The 15,450-nt window shown below is 33.2% G+C and overlaps 1 protein-coding gene across 3 annotated transcripts in view; it reads left to right on the top strand.

The window, feature by feature from the left end:
- Tbc1d15 (TBC1 domain family member 15) overlaps positions 1 to 14,512 on the top strand; it is a 55,450-nt gene extending 40,938 nt beyond the window's left edge. For all 3 annotated transcript variants that reach the window (XM_013159390.2, XM_003475917.4, XM_013159389.3), the window contains 7 exons: positions 60 to 176; positions 5,153 to 5,253; positions 9,056 to 9,155; positions 9,494 to 9,591; positions 11,342 to 11,458; positions 11,958 to 12,044; positions 13,186 to 14,512. In XM_013159390.2, the coding sequence (XP_013014844.1) occupies positions 60 to 176; positions 5,153 to 5,253; positions 9,056 to 9,155; positions 9,494 to 9,591; positions 11,342 to 11,458; positions 11,958 to 12,044; positions 13,186 to 13,404 (839 nt within the window). In that variant the 3' untranslated portion in view covers positions 13,405 to 14,512. The remainder of the gene's footprint in view (positions 1 to 59; positions 177 to 5,152; positions 5,254 to 9,055; positions 9,156 to 9,493; positions 9,592 to 11,341; positions 11,459 to 11,957; positions 12,045 to 13,185) is intronic.
- Positions 14,513 to 15,450: the final 938 nt, after the last annotated feature.

Genomic DNA, 15,450 nt, shown 5'->3' on the forward strand with positions numbered 1-15,450 from the left:
CTTTATGTGGATCTGTTTTTTTGAAAAGGTTTCAAATATGTGATGCTTTTCCTCTTTAGAAAAAGATGTTAACCGAACAGATCGAACAAACAAATTTTATGAAGGCCAAGATAATCCAGGGCTGATTTTGCTTCATGACATTTTGATGACCTATTGTATGTATGATTTTGATTTAGGTAAGTTCTCCTCAAAAGTCCTAATTTGCAAAAATTTTTATTTATTTTAGAATTTAAATTTATTAGCCAGTTAGAAATAATTGGTCTGTCAAGTAGGTGTTATAAGGGAGGATTGTTCTTCAGGAGACTAGAAACCTTTAAGGCTGTGTCTCCCAAGCAAGGAGCCCTGGTTGTTGTAACAAGCATGCAGGCTCCTGTGGAATATATTAAATTTTGAATTATAGTGACATCTATACGATATTTCTCTACTGGCTGAAATAGTTAAGAGTTTTAATGTTAGATCATTGCATTGCTTTCGATTAAGTTACTTATTTGCAAAGCTAGTTTTTTGGCTGTGATGTGTTATGCAAGTAGCATGTGAAAATCAATGAACAAAAAAATGACAGTAGTGTTGTTATCAAGGTTTGAGAAGCATGTATTGCCCAAAGGCTAAGTTTATAGGGCATGAACACATGTTCAGTATATATTATCTAAAACTCTTTGGACCAGAAGTATTTAAGATTTTGTAGTTTTTGGATTTTGGAATAGTTGCATAGACTAACAATGTTGAATATGTCCTTATCTGAAAATCTGAAATGCACCAAAGTTGTATTGTGCTGGCACTCAAAAAAGTTTTGAATTTCTGAACATTTCAAAGTTTACATTTTGAACTAGGGATTCTTAACCTCCTGTACTTGAAAGTTATATAGACATAACTAATAAAGGGAGCTATCATTTCTTTGAAACAAGGAATGTCTTAGAAAAAATTACCATGAATTGAGAAAGTTTAGGACCATTGTTTGTGTTTTTTCCCTTGTGAAGAAAAACACTGATTCAGTGTCATAGATAATAGTGCATTTTATTTTGAAGGCCATGTAGAATCTACTTCTTTTTCTTGGTAAGTCTTCCTACCAAAAATGAGTTGTTAGGACTGGTGCTGGAGGTACAACTCAGAAGTTCTATAGGGAAGAAGCGTTAAGGGGACAAAACGTAAGGAACCAGTATCTTAAGGGGCTAGAGAATTTGAACTGTTTGTTTAAAGGACCAACAAATTTCCTAAGTGTCAGCTTTTAAATAAGTATAAATAATAAAATTTCTGAGTTACTGCCATATAAATGGCTTCTAGCTAGAGAATAATAGAAATAGTTGTTTTTCAGAGTATTTTAGTCGAGCTTTAACATCTTCTGTGGAAGGTGGTTACATACTCCCTTAACATTTAACCCACATAAGCATTGAGTTATGGCTGCATTTTGTTCTGTGCAAGTTGCCTGGATTTCTGAATGTCAGGGGAAGATGTAAAATTGGTTGATGGGCCTAAGGTATCAGCCTCTTTGGTGACAGTAAGTTTACTAAGTTGAAAGTCAGAAATGTAATATTATTACATTAATTAATACAGCCAGCCTGTATATTACATATATAGTAAGCTTCAGGGTGGATCATTGAGAGCATAGTGTGCTTTTCAGGTTACAGAGTGCTGTCCTACTTGATTCAATTTTTGCTTTGATTCTCATAGTAGCCTCTTAGGGAAGTGAGAAAAGTAATTTCATTTTTATGCGTAAGGTTATATTAAGAGAGTGATTCAGTGTTATACAAGTAAGACATAATTGGTTTTTATTGCAGGTGGGCATTCTTACCTATCTTTAGCATCCCAGTTACCAGGTCCTGACCTAGATCCCTGATCTCCCAAACGAGTGTACAGCGGAGGTTCAAGTAAATTGAGACAAGTTATATGATTTTAGGGCTCCAGGAGGGCCAAAACCCTTTAGTTGAGCTCCAGACTCTGAGGGTTAAGACCAAGACTTCTCTGGATCAGCCCACTTTTCTTAGGACCCAGGACAAAAGGCGGGGAAACTGAGGAAAGCACGGGGAAATGAGCAGGACCTTGGGAGTCATTTCAAAGACTTCTCCAAGTAGTAAATTATGCCAATTTAGGAGAACTGTTTTATCTTCAGGATAACATTTATGGTAGGGGTGCGATTGCAGGAGTGAAATTCCTTCAGCTGCAGTCTCTATTTACTTAATAAGTGTTGGAGCCAAGGTGTCTTCAGCTGCGGCCTCATCTTGCCCTTTGTGGTACCTCTGACCTCACAGGCCTCAGTCAGGACCAGTGATTCATAGAGGTTCACTTACTATGAATCAGCTCCCGTCGCCAGGGAAGGGGCTTAGGCCTAGGACAGACTCACAGATAAACATAGAAAGCCCATTCGTTAATTTTAAGTCCTGTTTGAGTTATCCTCAGAACACTGTATGTAAGAAACCAGAGGAGTCTCAGTTTTTTATTTCTAATCCCCAAGTTTCTTTTTTCTTCTCTCTCTCTTTTTTTAATGATACCCTAAGGGATAAGTTCAGTTACTTGGAAAGTTGACCTGTGTATAAAGTTTTCTGCTAAAGAAGTTGTACAGTAGGGTGATGTGGAGTTCATTTCTCACACCTTTCAACTGAAACAAATTTATTATGAAAATAATGAGCTACTTTAGAAAATGTGGTAGTGCTGATTAAGATGTGCATCAGTCAGCAATACTGCAGAATCTGAGTGTCACTGAATGCTAATTTAAATAGCTTTAATCTTTCTTTAATTAAAAGGAATTTGTACATTAATTCCACCCCCACAACCCATGATATACCCCAAAGAACATCATGTATAAAATAAAATAGATTAAAGGCTACCGGAAGATGAAGATTAATTTGACTGCTTGCTTCATCTAAGACTTAACAGAAATGTGGTAGTGATCTTATATGAAAACCAAAGACTTAAAAGATTAAGTTAGCTTCATAGAAATTTTTATTCATTATAACTTACTAATAAAGTGCTATTATTCCAGAGGAAAGGTGCTTTGTAAATCTTTTGAATAGCATACTTAGAAATTTTTCTGTCATAGACCATATGTAGTCAGACCCAAGAGAGTACTACTCTTTTGCATTTTGTTAATATTCAGATTAGATTTCCTTCATGGCAGTTGGTCTTGACTTTACTAAATTGTTGATTTCTCTGCCAGGTAAGAAAATTCTCTGATAATGGGTTAGTCTTTCTTCTCACCTTTTTGCTCTTTTCTTAAAAGTGTTCATTATTTTAGAAAACATCCACATAAATTTTTAGAAATGCTTATCTTTAGATACCTTGTCACATGCCACTTACTCCAGCTCCTTTCCTAAATATTTTAGGAATTTGTTGTTTGATAGTGTAGTAATTGGCTGTCCTTTGTGAGAACTCAAGTGTCCTTTCCTTGCCAGTGGTGGCAGATCTGTGGCACATGTGATACTTGTTTTTTTTTAAGACAGAAGATATTAATGTGTGAGTTGGTTTCTCTAGAATAAAATATCAGTGTTGAGATTTAATTTCAGTGTTGGTACTTTGCAGTAAATAAGTGGGTTTTCAGTTGAAGCTAGGGCACTTGGTCTCTAAAAGAGTTGCCATCACTGTTTTATGCTAACGTGCATAGAGCTGTGTTTTCCTATGGGTGTGGTGGGGTTACCCGGAGGGACATAGCAGTAGATGGCACGGCAGAGGCTCCCAGCAACGTTAGCTCCTCTTTTATTTGTGAGGAGATTCTGAAGTGATCTAAGTGTGTGTCTGTATTACATGTTTGTTCTGTTTTCTAAAGAAGTTTTGGTTTTTCTACTTCTTGAGGTCATTTTAAAAGTTCTTCCACAATCCTCTTCCTTTTACATACATGTTCTTGGGCTTCAGTGTGGATAGACATTGGTGATAAAAAAATGTAAGTTTTGAATTTACACACAAAAAACTTTTCCCTAGATTTTCCAAGCTGCCATCAAAAAAATCTCAGTAATTTTCTTCTTTGGGGAGGTTGTGGGTGGGAAGGTTTTGAGACAAGGTCTTGCTTTATAGTTCTGGCCTGGAACTCATGGGGATCCTTCTGCCTCAGCCTCCCAAGTGCTGGGTTCACAGGTGTTGCCCCCAAGTCCACCCATAATTTTTATAAATGTACAGAAGTTAACAAAGTTGAATGATATATAAGTGAACAGGCTTAGTATGAGCTCTTGTCGTTTAAGAATTGGTGTTGAGTTTGAAATTGAATTATAGAACAAAAAAGTGAGGATTTTATAGGATGAAAGTAAAAAAGAAGCTTGACATACTCAAATGAAAAGCAAGCTAAGCAATTTTGTTTGTTTTTAAGTTTGAGGTTTGACTCCTTAACTTTCCAATTTGTTTCTTAATTAGGGCCTGAAATTAGTATCATGGTTATAAAATTATTGTGTCAAGAGAAAGTAGATAAGGGGTAGCATGAATTACAAAAATATTGGTTGGATTAGACCCAGCTGCTAGTATTGGTTGACTAAAGACTTAACAAGAGAGAGGACATGGTTTGCTTGCTAATGCAGTTAGATCTCTCTTTCCCTCCCCTTCCCTCCCCTCCTCTCCCTCCCCTGTCTTCCTCCTCTCCTTTTTTTTTTTTTTTTTTCTTTACTGTACTTGGCTTAGTCTTCCTAGTTTGATACTGTTGACCATGCTGGCCTTGCAATTTTCTTTTCCTGGGGGATTTTTGCAACTTTCTTCTCCTTGTGTCCCTCTCTCCCTGCTCCTCCTCTCCATTTATTTTTTTCTTTGCCTCTATTCTTATATTTTCTTTTGAGCATATACTCTTACATTTGCTCCTCATTTGGGTTCTTTCGTCATTTCTCCTTTTTCATGATGCTCTTGCACGTTATTTCTTTTTATATATTTTTTCTCAGTGGATTAAATAATATACTTAGTTTAATTTACTTTTTATTTCTTTATTACCCACTTTTAATAGTGATAATTACTCTATGATGCATTCTGCATCTGTATTATCTTCATATCTGTCTAAAACAACTCATCTTTCCCACCTGATTAGACTTTCTCCCTGTTTATTTTCATTGTGAATAATAGTATCTTCCAATTTTTGAATCCAAAGGCAACCGTAATCTTCAGCAAAATGGTCCTGATATACCTGGAAAGATTCATAAAGATTCATAGCTTAGGTTTTCAGAGATGTGATGATTGTTTTTCTTCACAGGATATGTGCAAGGAATGAGTGACTTACTTTCCCCTCTTTTGTATGTGATGGAAAATGAAGTGGATGCCTTTTGGTGCTTTGCCTCTTACATGGACCAAATGGTAAGAACAGTGACTCCTTCCTTTAGTCAAACTGATTTTGAAAATTTTAGCTGTATAATTTCATTATAAGCTTGATTCTTACATGATGGAACTTGAATTTTTTCATGCTTATTTTATTTTTCTTTTTAATAACATTTCAAGAGGCTTGGAAACACTGGTACTGTTTTTAATATAAAAGTAGATAATAAAGTATATCTGTAAAGAGAAATCAAGATTCAATATCAAAAATGCTTATGTTCTTCAGAAGAGCCATGAGTCATAGAACATTGATGAAATAGATTATTCACTTTGTGAAGTAGTTGAGCTTTCCTATCATCAGTTTCAGAGATAAAAGATTTAGTCAGGCCAAGTAATATCCTTACCTTTTGTCAGTATTTTAGATTTGGTCATTAGTGTCTGATTTTTATCCACATATGTTTTAGTTCTGCCCAATAGCCCTTAGAAAATATTAACAAGGAAATAGAGAATTTTCTTAGGCAATGTTTTAGAAAATATACAAAAGAAGATACCAGTTATAAAGGCATATAAAATCCAAAAGCCTGACTGCATAGGTCACTGTATTTTTCAAAATAAAACTAATAAACTTGATATTGGGTCTTTATGTCAAATACTGAAATGGCTTGTTAGTAAAGGGCAAAGGCTTTGAATCTGTAATCTAAAATTTTTCTCAGTATTATAAAATTTAACTCAGGACTTCAGGGATATAAATTTGAAAGCTGAACTCTTCTCTTTTCCTTCTGTTCTCCTTGCTTACCTATTTTTTTCTCTTCTAATTTTTCCCGTTTTTGTCTGTTTTCTTTAAATCTCTTATCCATAGTTTGAGCTTATCTTTACCTTTCATAGTTCTTTTATGAAAGTACATTTGATGATTTGATAGTTTTAAAATGTTCATTAAATTAATAAATATTTAAATTAGTCTTGCTATGAATTAATATTTTTAGATTGTTTAGAATTGTCACTGTATTCTGATACTTTCATAGTTTGTTTTCTTTACCTTTTTGATTGAGGTGATTGATTTGCCTGCGTTCTTATTTCCAATTACTCTCAAGTGCTCTAGAAACCTGAGGCATTTGTTATAAAGGTCTGTACAACTGGTACTAGTGACATAAACACTTTTCTCTGCCTTCTTTGTGTTTTGTTGTTCATCTTTTTCACTAGAATTAATATGTTCCTTGATAAAGGGATCATATCTTTGTTTCATTTAATATGTACCAGAATTTTCCTAATGCTCAGCATGAGGTGGCTTAAAAGATTTTTTTGTTTGTTTTGTTTTAGAATAAATGAATCTTTCTCTTGTGCTCAGTTTAAACTTTTAATTAGAGTAGGGAATCTCTCCCTAAAATTAATGTGGATAATATATTTAATATCTTATAATAGTTTTCAATAAAAATCAATATTGCCACATTCTATTATATTCGCTATATAATGCCTCATACATACATGCATATGTGTGCATATATATTTAGGTCTCAGGTAAAGACTGCTTTCTTAACATCTGTAGTATATACTTTACAGTCTCTATCATCTTTGTGAACAGAGAAGCTTTAATTTGATTCTACCTTTTTCTACAGTAAATGTTTGACTTTTCCACTTAGGATGCCTGGGGATTTTTTCTATCTTTTATTTTAAAACGATCTCTTTAGTATATTGTCTACTAATACATATTTTTTCATAGTATTTGATTAAAATAGCAGTATGTGCCCCTCAAAATAATCTGCACTATTACTTTTCATGTATTGCTATTTTGATGTCTTTACGTCTGTGTGCTACTGCTCTGTCTCTTTTTGTTGTATAGCATTTTTGATTCATGCACATTTTTATTGCTTTTGTCATGATGAACCTAATGTCCCCGAATTTACTTTGTCTGTTTACACTGAATGTAGGTCTCGGCATAGACTTCATTATTATGGGACTATTTTCAAAGTAATGGTGATCTGATGGTTTAATCCCTGCTTTTTTCCTTCCCATCTCTGTGCATTTGCCTCCCTCCCTTTCTCTTAATTACTGGTCCAGGTGAAATTTTTTGTATATTCATCATCAGTCTTCCTTCTTCATCTCCAGGGATGAGTAGTTTTTCAGAGGTGATGCTTGTCATTTTGGTGACAGGTACTACTACTACCTGTCTTTTTAGCAGAGTGAGTAGGTTAGCTATGCCACTTTGGTTTGGTACTTCAGTTCTAGGCTATGGCTGTCACAACAGAGATTATCCTGTTACTCAGTCAGTTAATTATGTCCTCCCTTATCAAGTTTGTCTGGTAAATTTGGAGAAACTATATACTAGAGGCTTAAACTAGTTCTTTAATTTATTAAAAAGAAACAGCTTATTGTTATTGGTAGCTTTTACAATGTTTTAAAAAGCAAGAATATATTGTTCTATTCAAATAGATAATTCTAATAAAGCACTGTTGTGTTTCAAAAATGTGAGGGATGAGAGGAAGTTGTTTGAAGACTTTTTACACGGGTTACGATGGTAGGGTGTATAGAGTTGAGGCATAGGATTTAAGGCTTCAGAATGATTTAGGAGTTTGAAAACATTTGCTTGGTGCCTTTAGTCCTTTGCCTCTGGGGATTTAGCTCAGCAGCCTAAGCGCCTGCTTTGCAAGTGTGTGGTTGTGAGTTCGATCCCCGTACCGATAAAAAAAAAGAATTGGTAGGGAATCTTCTTGCGTTTGAAGACTGTTTCAGCACGTGAACTACAGCCAGAACATGCACTTTGGACCTCAGGATGCCTTCACACTCACATATTCCTGAGGACCCAGATGAGCTTTTGTTTATGTGACTCATATCTATTATTTATCATATGACTAATACTGAGGAAGTTGTGAATATTTATTGATTCCTTTTAAAATAACTATATGCCTAGTACAATTTAACATGTTGCATTTTTTTTAAATAAAAAGTAACTTTTACTAATGAAAAAATTCATGGAGAAGAGATTGTTTCCCATGGTTTTATTTTGTTTTGTCCCCAAATTTTAATTTTTATTAGGACATTTGAAGTACATAATGATTATGTTCATGGGGGGTCGGTACACGTGCATAACACATCTTAGTTCTTCTTAATCCTTTACCCTGTCCCTGCCTGCCCTTCCTCCATCTCTTGGTCCCCTTCCTACTTGGAAAAGATCTGTCTCCCTGTTTCTTGTTATCTTTTCTTTTTCTCTTTAAGTATTTATGCTTTGGGTTGCTCATATAATAGCTGGATTTCCATTTCTGCTGTAAATTTGGTCAGTTGCAGTATCGCACATTGTATGTAGCTTTTTGTGCTTTGAGAGTTAGAAATGTGAGTACAAATAACATTTTAGTATGGTCATAAAAGTAGTTTTGACCTCACAGATTTCTCATTGTCATCAAAGCTAAACAGTATTAAATTAATTCCAAAACTGAGATATATATTAAACCTAGTGTTATTTTTATTTCATGTGACAATTTGAAGGAATTTTAACTATGGAACTAATATATGTATGTTTATTTCCCAAATATGTGTTCATTTCACCAAGTCTTTTATGCTGGGTAAGAAATAAGCGTGTGTTAGTTTGCTGTTACTATCCCTGTATTCTTCTTTACCAGAATCAAATAGAGGGAGAAAATAATCCTTAGTTTGAGACCAAGGATTTTTTTCTCTTCTTTCCTTTTGTAATGTTTAGTTTTTTAATTAATGTTGTAATTTGTAACATAACCAGTGTAGTAAAAGTCCAAAATTTGTCCTTCGACATCATGTGATATACTTAGTATTAGTGATTATATATAATAAAATATTTATTATTAAATATTTATGTGATAACAATTATTTTCTTTTAAAGCATCAAAATTTTGAAGAACAAATGCAAGGCATGAAGACCCAGTTAATTCAGCTGAGTACCTTACTTCGATTACTGGACAGTGGATTTTGCAGTTACTTAGGTAGGTTAGGTAGAATATATCCTATTCATAAAAGGAATTATTTATTGTTTGGTAGTTTTTAAGATATTAGAAGGCCAGGTATCATGAGTTTGGGAGTCTGAGGTGGGAACATCATCAGTTGAAGCCCAGCCTGGGCCAATATAGTGAGACTCCATCTCAGAAAAAATGTAGATGGCCTGTAAATTTGAATTGTTTTCTTGAATTAATAAAAGGCAATTAAATGTAAAGAGCTTTTAATCACTTGAAATGCATAGAAAAATTTCAGTTTGAGAAGGGTCTCTAGGTTGACATAATTAGCTTAAGGTAAGCCATATTTGTATTTTTTTCCTTCCGTACAGAATCGCAGGACTCAGGATACCTATATTTTTGCTTTAGATGGCTTTTAATCAGATTTAAAAGGGAATTTAGCTTTCTGGATATTCTTCGGCTATGGGAGGTAAGTTCTTAAATTGTTACATAAATACAGCATTCAGCATTCATTATAAAAAGAAACAGTTTACTCTATAGAGGATAAAAGGATTGTTATGGCCTAATTGCTAAGGAAAGTTCTAAAATCTTGATGAATTTCTAGCTGTTTCTAAGAAAAAATAATGATCTCAAACCTAGTATTTGGTCTTTTGGGACTGACTTCTTCAAGTTGCCATCCTTATGAGATTTGAGCCTAAAAGTATCCCAGGTTCTGTAGGTCACTTGCAACTATTGTTATTTCTTTGGGAAATGACTTTTTTGTGAGGCTTGGTCAATTCTGGCAGATTTGTTTAGCATTCAAGGTAGATTTGAAGACTCAGTCAACAAGTTGACATTTTAGTTTGTAGTCCAAACTGTTGGGAGGAGATGGCTTGTGTTGCTTTTTCAAAGAAATTTAAGTTACAATTAAAGAATAGTATAACAAACATTCCACCTATTGCATTTAATCTTTGTAGGTAGTTTGCTGTATTTACTACTAGTTTTTCTTTTTTGTCAAGATAAAAACTGAAGAGATAACTAATTTAAATTACTCCACAGATCTATTCTTCTCTACTCTAGAAGAAATCTAATCACGTATTTGTGTACATTTTTTTTGCTGCATTATGTACCCAAAGAAACTCTTGATGAAACACAGAATTATTTTATTCTCAAATGTCTATTGGTATCAGTTCATTCTGCCTTTTAATACAGTATTGTTAACATTACTGATTGTTGCCTTACCTCTCTACACTTGGCATTTCTTTGGATTGAACTTCCTGGGGCCTTCACACTGAGCTATATTCCCAGCCATTTTAAATTTTTTTAAAATTTTGAAACAAGGTCTCACAAAATTGCCCAGGCTGAGCTTGAACTTTTGATCTTTCTGCTTCAGTTTTGCAGAGTAGTGTGCGATTTCATAGTAGTCAGATGTGTGGTCCTATGCTTGTCCTTTGTCGTATCTTTATATAAAAAACTAAGAGATGACAGAAATTCTCCTATGAAAGAATGAGGCAAGAAATTGGTTGCTAGAGTGCTTAGAACTTGTGCTAACATCGGAGAAGGCAGCTTGCTAATATTTGCAAGTTAACAAGAAGTTTGAGGTTAATTGAGGTTAAATTCAAAAGTTGAATTCAGTTGGCAACTTACTCAACTTTATTTTACTGCTTTTTAAAAAAGTAAAAACATTCCAGGTATGCTCTGATATATTGTTTTTGTGAGTCTTTTTTGGGTAGTTGATTCACTTTTTTTCACGACCAGGAATATTCTGTTATAAAATGTGCTAGGTTTTACATACTTAGAATATAATACTATTGGATACTTTTGGTTTCATGTACTTATATTTCTTTTTATAAAAATTTTCAGGTGTTAGCTTAATTATTTTTAAGGGGCTGAAGGTTTATAAGTGAGAAGCTGAAGGTTTAGAAACATACTGAGTCTTTAACTGACCCTTGTACCTTAAACTCAACTTTTGAGCCATGGCTCCTTAATTCATAAGACATCATGTTGGTTATGTGAAGTGTACTGTAGTTACCCAAAAGGTCTGAATTGGAATATGTCAAATATTAAACCTGATGTTAGTTAGTAACTAAGATGAGGTTCTTTTACTTCTTGTTTGCTACTTAGAAAAACTGGTGACTCTCCCAACTAGTCAAGTTCATTGCTTCAGTGTTCAGCTTATATTGATGAAGAAAATATTCTGGAATTGAAAGTTTACTAAATTGTTCTTCTACTTTTTAAAGGTAATGTGGACTGACCTGCCATGTAAAAATTTCCATCTTCTTCTCTGTTGTGCTGTTCTTGAATCAGAAAAGCAGCAAATAATGGAAAAACATTATGGCTTCAATGAAATACTTAAGGTACTTATTCCTTTAGTTTAGATTTTAGTATTTTGACTCTGGGCTGCTGATACATGGAACATTTATGTGGAGTGTTATTAAATCCCTTAACTAACTTAAATTGTATTAGTAACAATGGTATAACCAGCTTTCTTGAGAATGTTATTTTAATAGATATGTATTGGCTAGTTACTTTTACTGGCTAATTTGGAAGAAAAGGAAATTCAGCAAATGTAGTTTAGTTTTTCGAAAAATAATTCTTTTTCTTATAGCTTTGAAATAGTAGACTTGGGACAGCTGCTAGGTTTAATGTTCCATAAGCTTATTAGCTATTCTTCAGCTTTAACACTTGAAATAATCTAATGAAAGATATATTGGATTTCCTGGGTATTTGTTGCATGTACATATTTTAAAGGGTTTTATCTGCAGTGCAGTGTAACTGGTAATAAATTGTTTACATAGTAAAATATAATAGTGCTTTCAATTGTGGTTATCATTTTATGTTATTGATGTTTTCAAGCATATCAATGAGTTGTCCATGAAAATTGATGTGGAAGATGTCCTGTGCAAGGCAGAAGCAATTTCTCTACAGATGGTAAAATGCAAGGTACACAATGTTTTAAATAATTGCAAGATTTTTTTTTTTGTCTTTTTAGTGGGATTTTTTAAAAAAAAGGTTTTTCTTTTTAAAAGTAAAATAAATGGCAGTTCTATCAGGTTGAGAGCAGCAGACACAAAGCGTTGACTGGCTTTTTGTTTACCATAATAGATTTTCAGCAGTTAATTAAAAACAGTTGACTAATTATATAAGATAGGAAACTTAATAATAAGGCAAAATAGCAAAAGTAATGACAATATTTCTGCAATTAAAGAATGTGGGTAGAGTATAAGCAATGATACATTACCCAATTGAATCAATGAGTACTGAATCTTTTAAGTATGCAGGATCCTCAACTAGACAGGTAAAACTAATAGTATTGAGTGTATGTCATTATACTTGTATCAGTCAAGCTGTTAGTGATTTCTAAAAAAATAGGCAAATTTGAAGTATTATCTTACTTCAAACCAAATCAGTGTACTTTTTGATTTTTCTTTTTTGACTTTTGCATTTATTTGTTTGAGACAGGCTCTTGCTTTGCAGTTTAGGTTGGCCTTGAACTCACTAGCCCAGGGTGACCTCAGACTCATGCTGATCCCTCTGCCTCACCACACCGGATAACCTTCATGTCTTTTGTTCATGGACTCATTTACTTATTTTAATTCTACATTTATTTGATAGATACTCTGTTCCAAAACATGTCAGTGCTTACCTTTAAGAAACTTCTCTTTACTTAAGGAGAGACATAAATATTACTATAAAAAGAAGAGGGATGAATAAAAGAAGAAAGTGACTGATTTGGAAGAGCTACAAGAACCACTTAATAAAGAAAAAGCAGATGGAAGTAGCAGAGGAAGAGGGGACAGATAGGGAATAAAAAGGGAAAAAAAGAATTCAGTTGTATTATGTCCATGTACCAAGTCCCTACAGTAATTGTAGTCATTATGTACTGCACACTTGTACTAATAAAAAACTCCAGATGGTTAGAATTTCATTTGGAATGGAGAAGGAAGGTCTGAGAAGGATATATGATATTTACATTGTAAAGTCCGATGCAGGAATCAAAGTAGTCTATAGTAGAAGTGTTACTTTGTGATGAATTTTTCTTAATAAGTGAATGATGGTGTTGTGTTTGTTTTTTCATATCAAGGAATTGCCACAAGCTGTTTGTGAGATCCTGGGGCTTCAAGAGAGTGAAGTTACAACCCCCGATTCCGACACTGGTGAAGATGAAAGTGTTGGCATGACTTGCCCTGCCACTGCATTTCAAAGTAACAACTTGCCCACTCTTGCTGCCAGTGGAGCCAGAGATGACAGCCCAACAGTGATAGCAGTGTCCCCAAATGTTAGCAGATTAACACCTGCATGATCATTTGTTTTGCTTTTTTTTTTTTTGAAAAGACAGTTTATTGAAACATTTTTTCAAGTACTTGAAAGGTGGACATTTAAAATCTTTGTATTGATCATGCTTTAAGGTTGTTGGAAAGAAAATGTACTGATGTTCTTGCATTAAAGCTTTACAAAGTTTTAAACTAATTATTTTTGTAGTTACTTCTACCAAATAGCCTTTCCTTTTAAATAACATTCCTTAGTATTTTTATAGCCAAGTACATTTTATTTTCTTGCTGATGAACTGGAATTGGGTAAATACTACAAGTGGATGAGTTGGAAATTATGCACTTTGAAAAAATTCACTTTGTTTACTGTTAAATTTAGTGGTTTTTGGATTTGATTAAATTAAATGTCAAACTTTCATATAGGATTCTAAGCTGAGAAGTAGGTTGTTACCTAGTGATGAAATTTTTAAAAATGAGTTTGCTTTTTTTTCTATTGTTTACAACAAAGTGCTCAGCTTAAATATTTATGCAGATTGAATGTGATTTAAATTGGACATTTTCATCAGTGCAATTTAATGTGTAGATAAAGAACTATTTTGACCATAATAAGTGGATTGGCAGTATCTTTTTTTTACATTGAACATTTCTTCACTTGTATATAAAGACTATAAGTATTATTTATGAGTATAAGAAATAATAGGCATATTTTCTTTAAAGAAACTTGACTATTGATTTATATAACCTGATTCAATGAAATTAGTACATGGCTTCAATATGAAATTTTTTTCAAAACTATTTTCTTAAGATTTATTTCATGAGAATGCATTCAAACCTGTACCTGTTGTAATTTTAAAATTAATTGCTTGTAACTTTACTAATAATGTTTATTATCTTTCCTAATGCACTAACTGATTAATCAGGTCTTTAAATTTTTATAAAAATACTCTTTGAAAAAAGCTTATGTTAAATATTTCAAGATATTATCGTGAGTCTTGATACTTTTTTGTATATGAATGAAGCTGGTGTTTTTACCATGCAGTATTGCATGATTTTAAGTTATATGGAATTACCATAACTGATTCCATTTTAATTGTAATTTGTTAACTCTGTACATATCATTAAAGTAAATTTGAAGTCGAAGTGTTTCCAGTTAAATTACAGTAAGAAACATTCTGCTAGTTCTTCATCAGAATCAGCAATTCAAGATGGATCTCAGTACACCTCATATTTTTATGTTGCTGAAATAATCATTTCAGCTTTGGAAGAGATAAACATAACTCCTTTTATAACTGAGAACATTCTCATCAGTATGAAAATGGGTTTGGTGTTGCCTTGGAGGACATAATTATCTCACTCAATAAAAGCAGCTTATTACACTTCGTGCTAGTAGTGCAAAGCATAACTTCTGAAGTTCTTATGTGGTTGCGATAAATTTTCCCCCCAGAAAGTTACAGACCAAGTGAACTTTTTTGTGGCTTAGTGTTAACTGGCAATCGTGACAGTAGAAACATTAGATTTTAGTTTTTAATATCATATGTGTTATCTTTCATCAGTTAATAATGAATAAGCCTATTCAGAAAAAAGTTAACTGATCAAAAACAGCATCTCCAGCTTTTCATTTCCTGCTATTCAGGAAATTGCTTAGAACATCTTGATGTCCTTCTTGTTCCTCTTGGACAGTGAGGTTTTGGTTTTTTTCCCCATCCTATGTAAAATATCTACTTTAGATTTTTGTAAAAATCTTAGTTAGTGTGTTGCACTTTTTTCAAGTTCTATTATACAACTGCTTGTTAAAACATAATTTTTATTAAACTGTACATTTCTATCTTGCATACTTTTATATGAAATTGATGATAATATAGCATCTGCCCACAAACACTATGGAAACTCAAGCTGTTGAGATTGCTTAACTGTATAAATATATAGCTTAGGTAAATTTCTATAGTTTAATTTTTTGGAAGTTTATTTCAATTTTTTCAACATGTTCTAGCTACACCTTTAAAATGTTATAAAGTTGTTAAACTTCAGGTAATTTCTGCTTTAAGTGTTAATGGTAGTATAGTCTCAATTTTTTGTGA

The sequence above is a fragment of the Cavia porcellus genome, unplaced genomic scaffold (genome assembly GCF_034190915.1).
Source record: "Cavia porcellus strain 051 isolate PalLab524CR breed Dunkin Hartley unplaced genomic scaffold, mCavPor4.1 scaffold_8, whole genome shotgun sequence".
Lineage (NCBI taxonomy): Eukaryota > Metazoa > Chordata > Mammalia > Rodentia > Caviidae > Cavia > Cavia porcellus.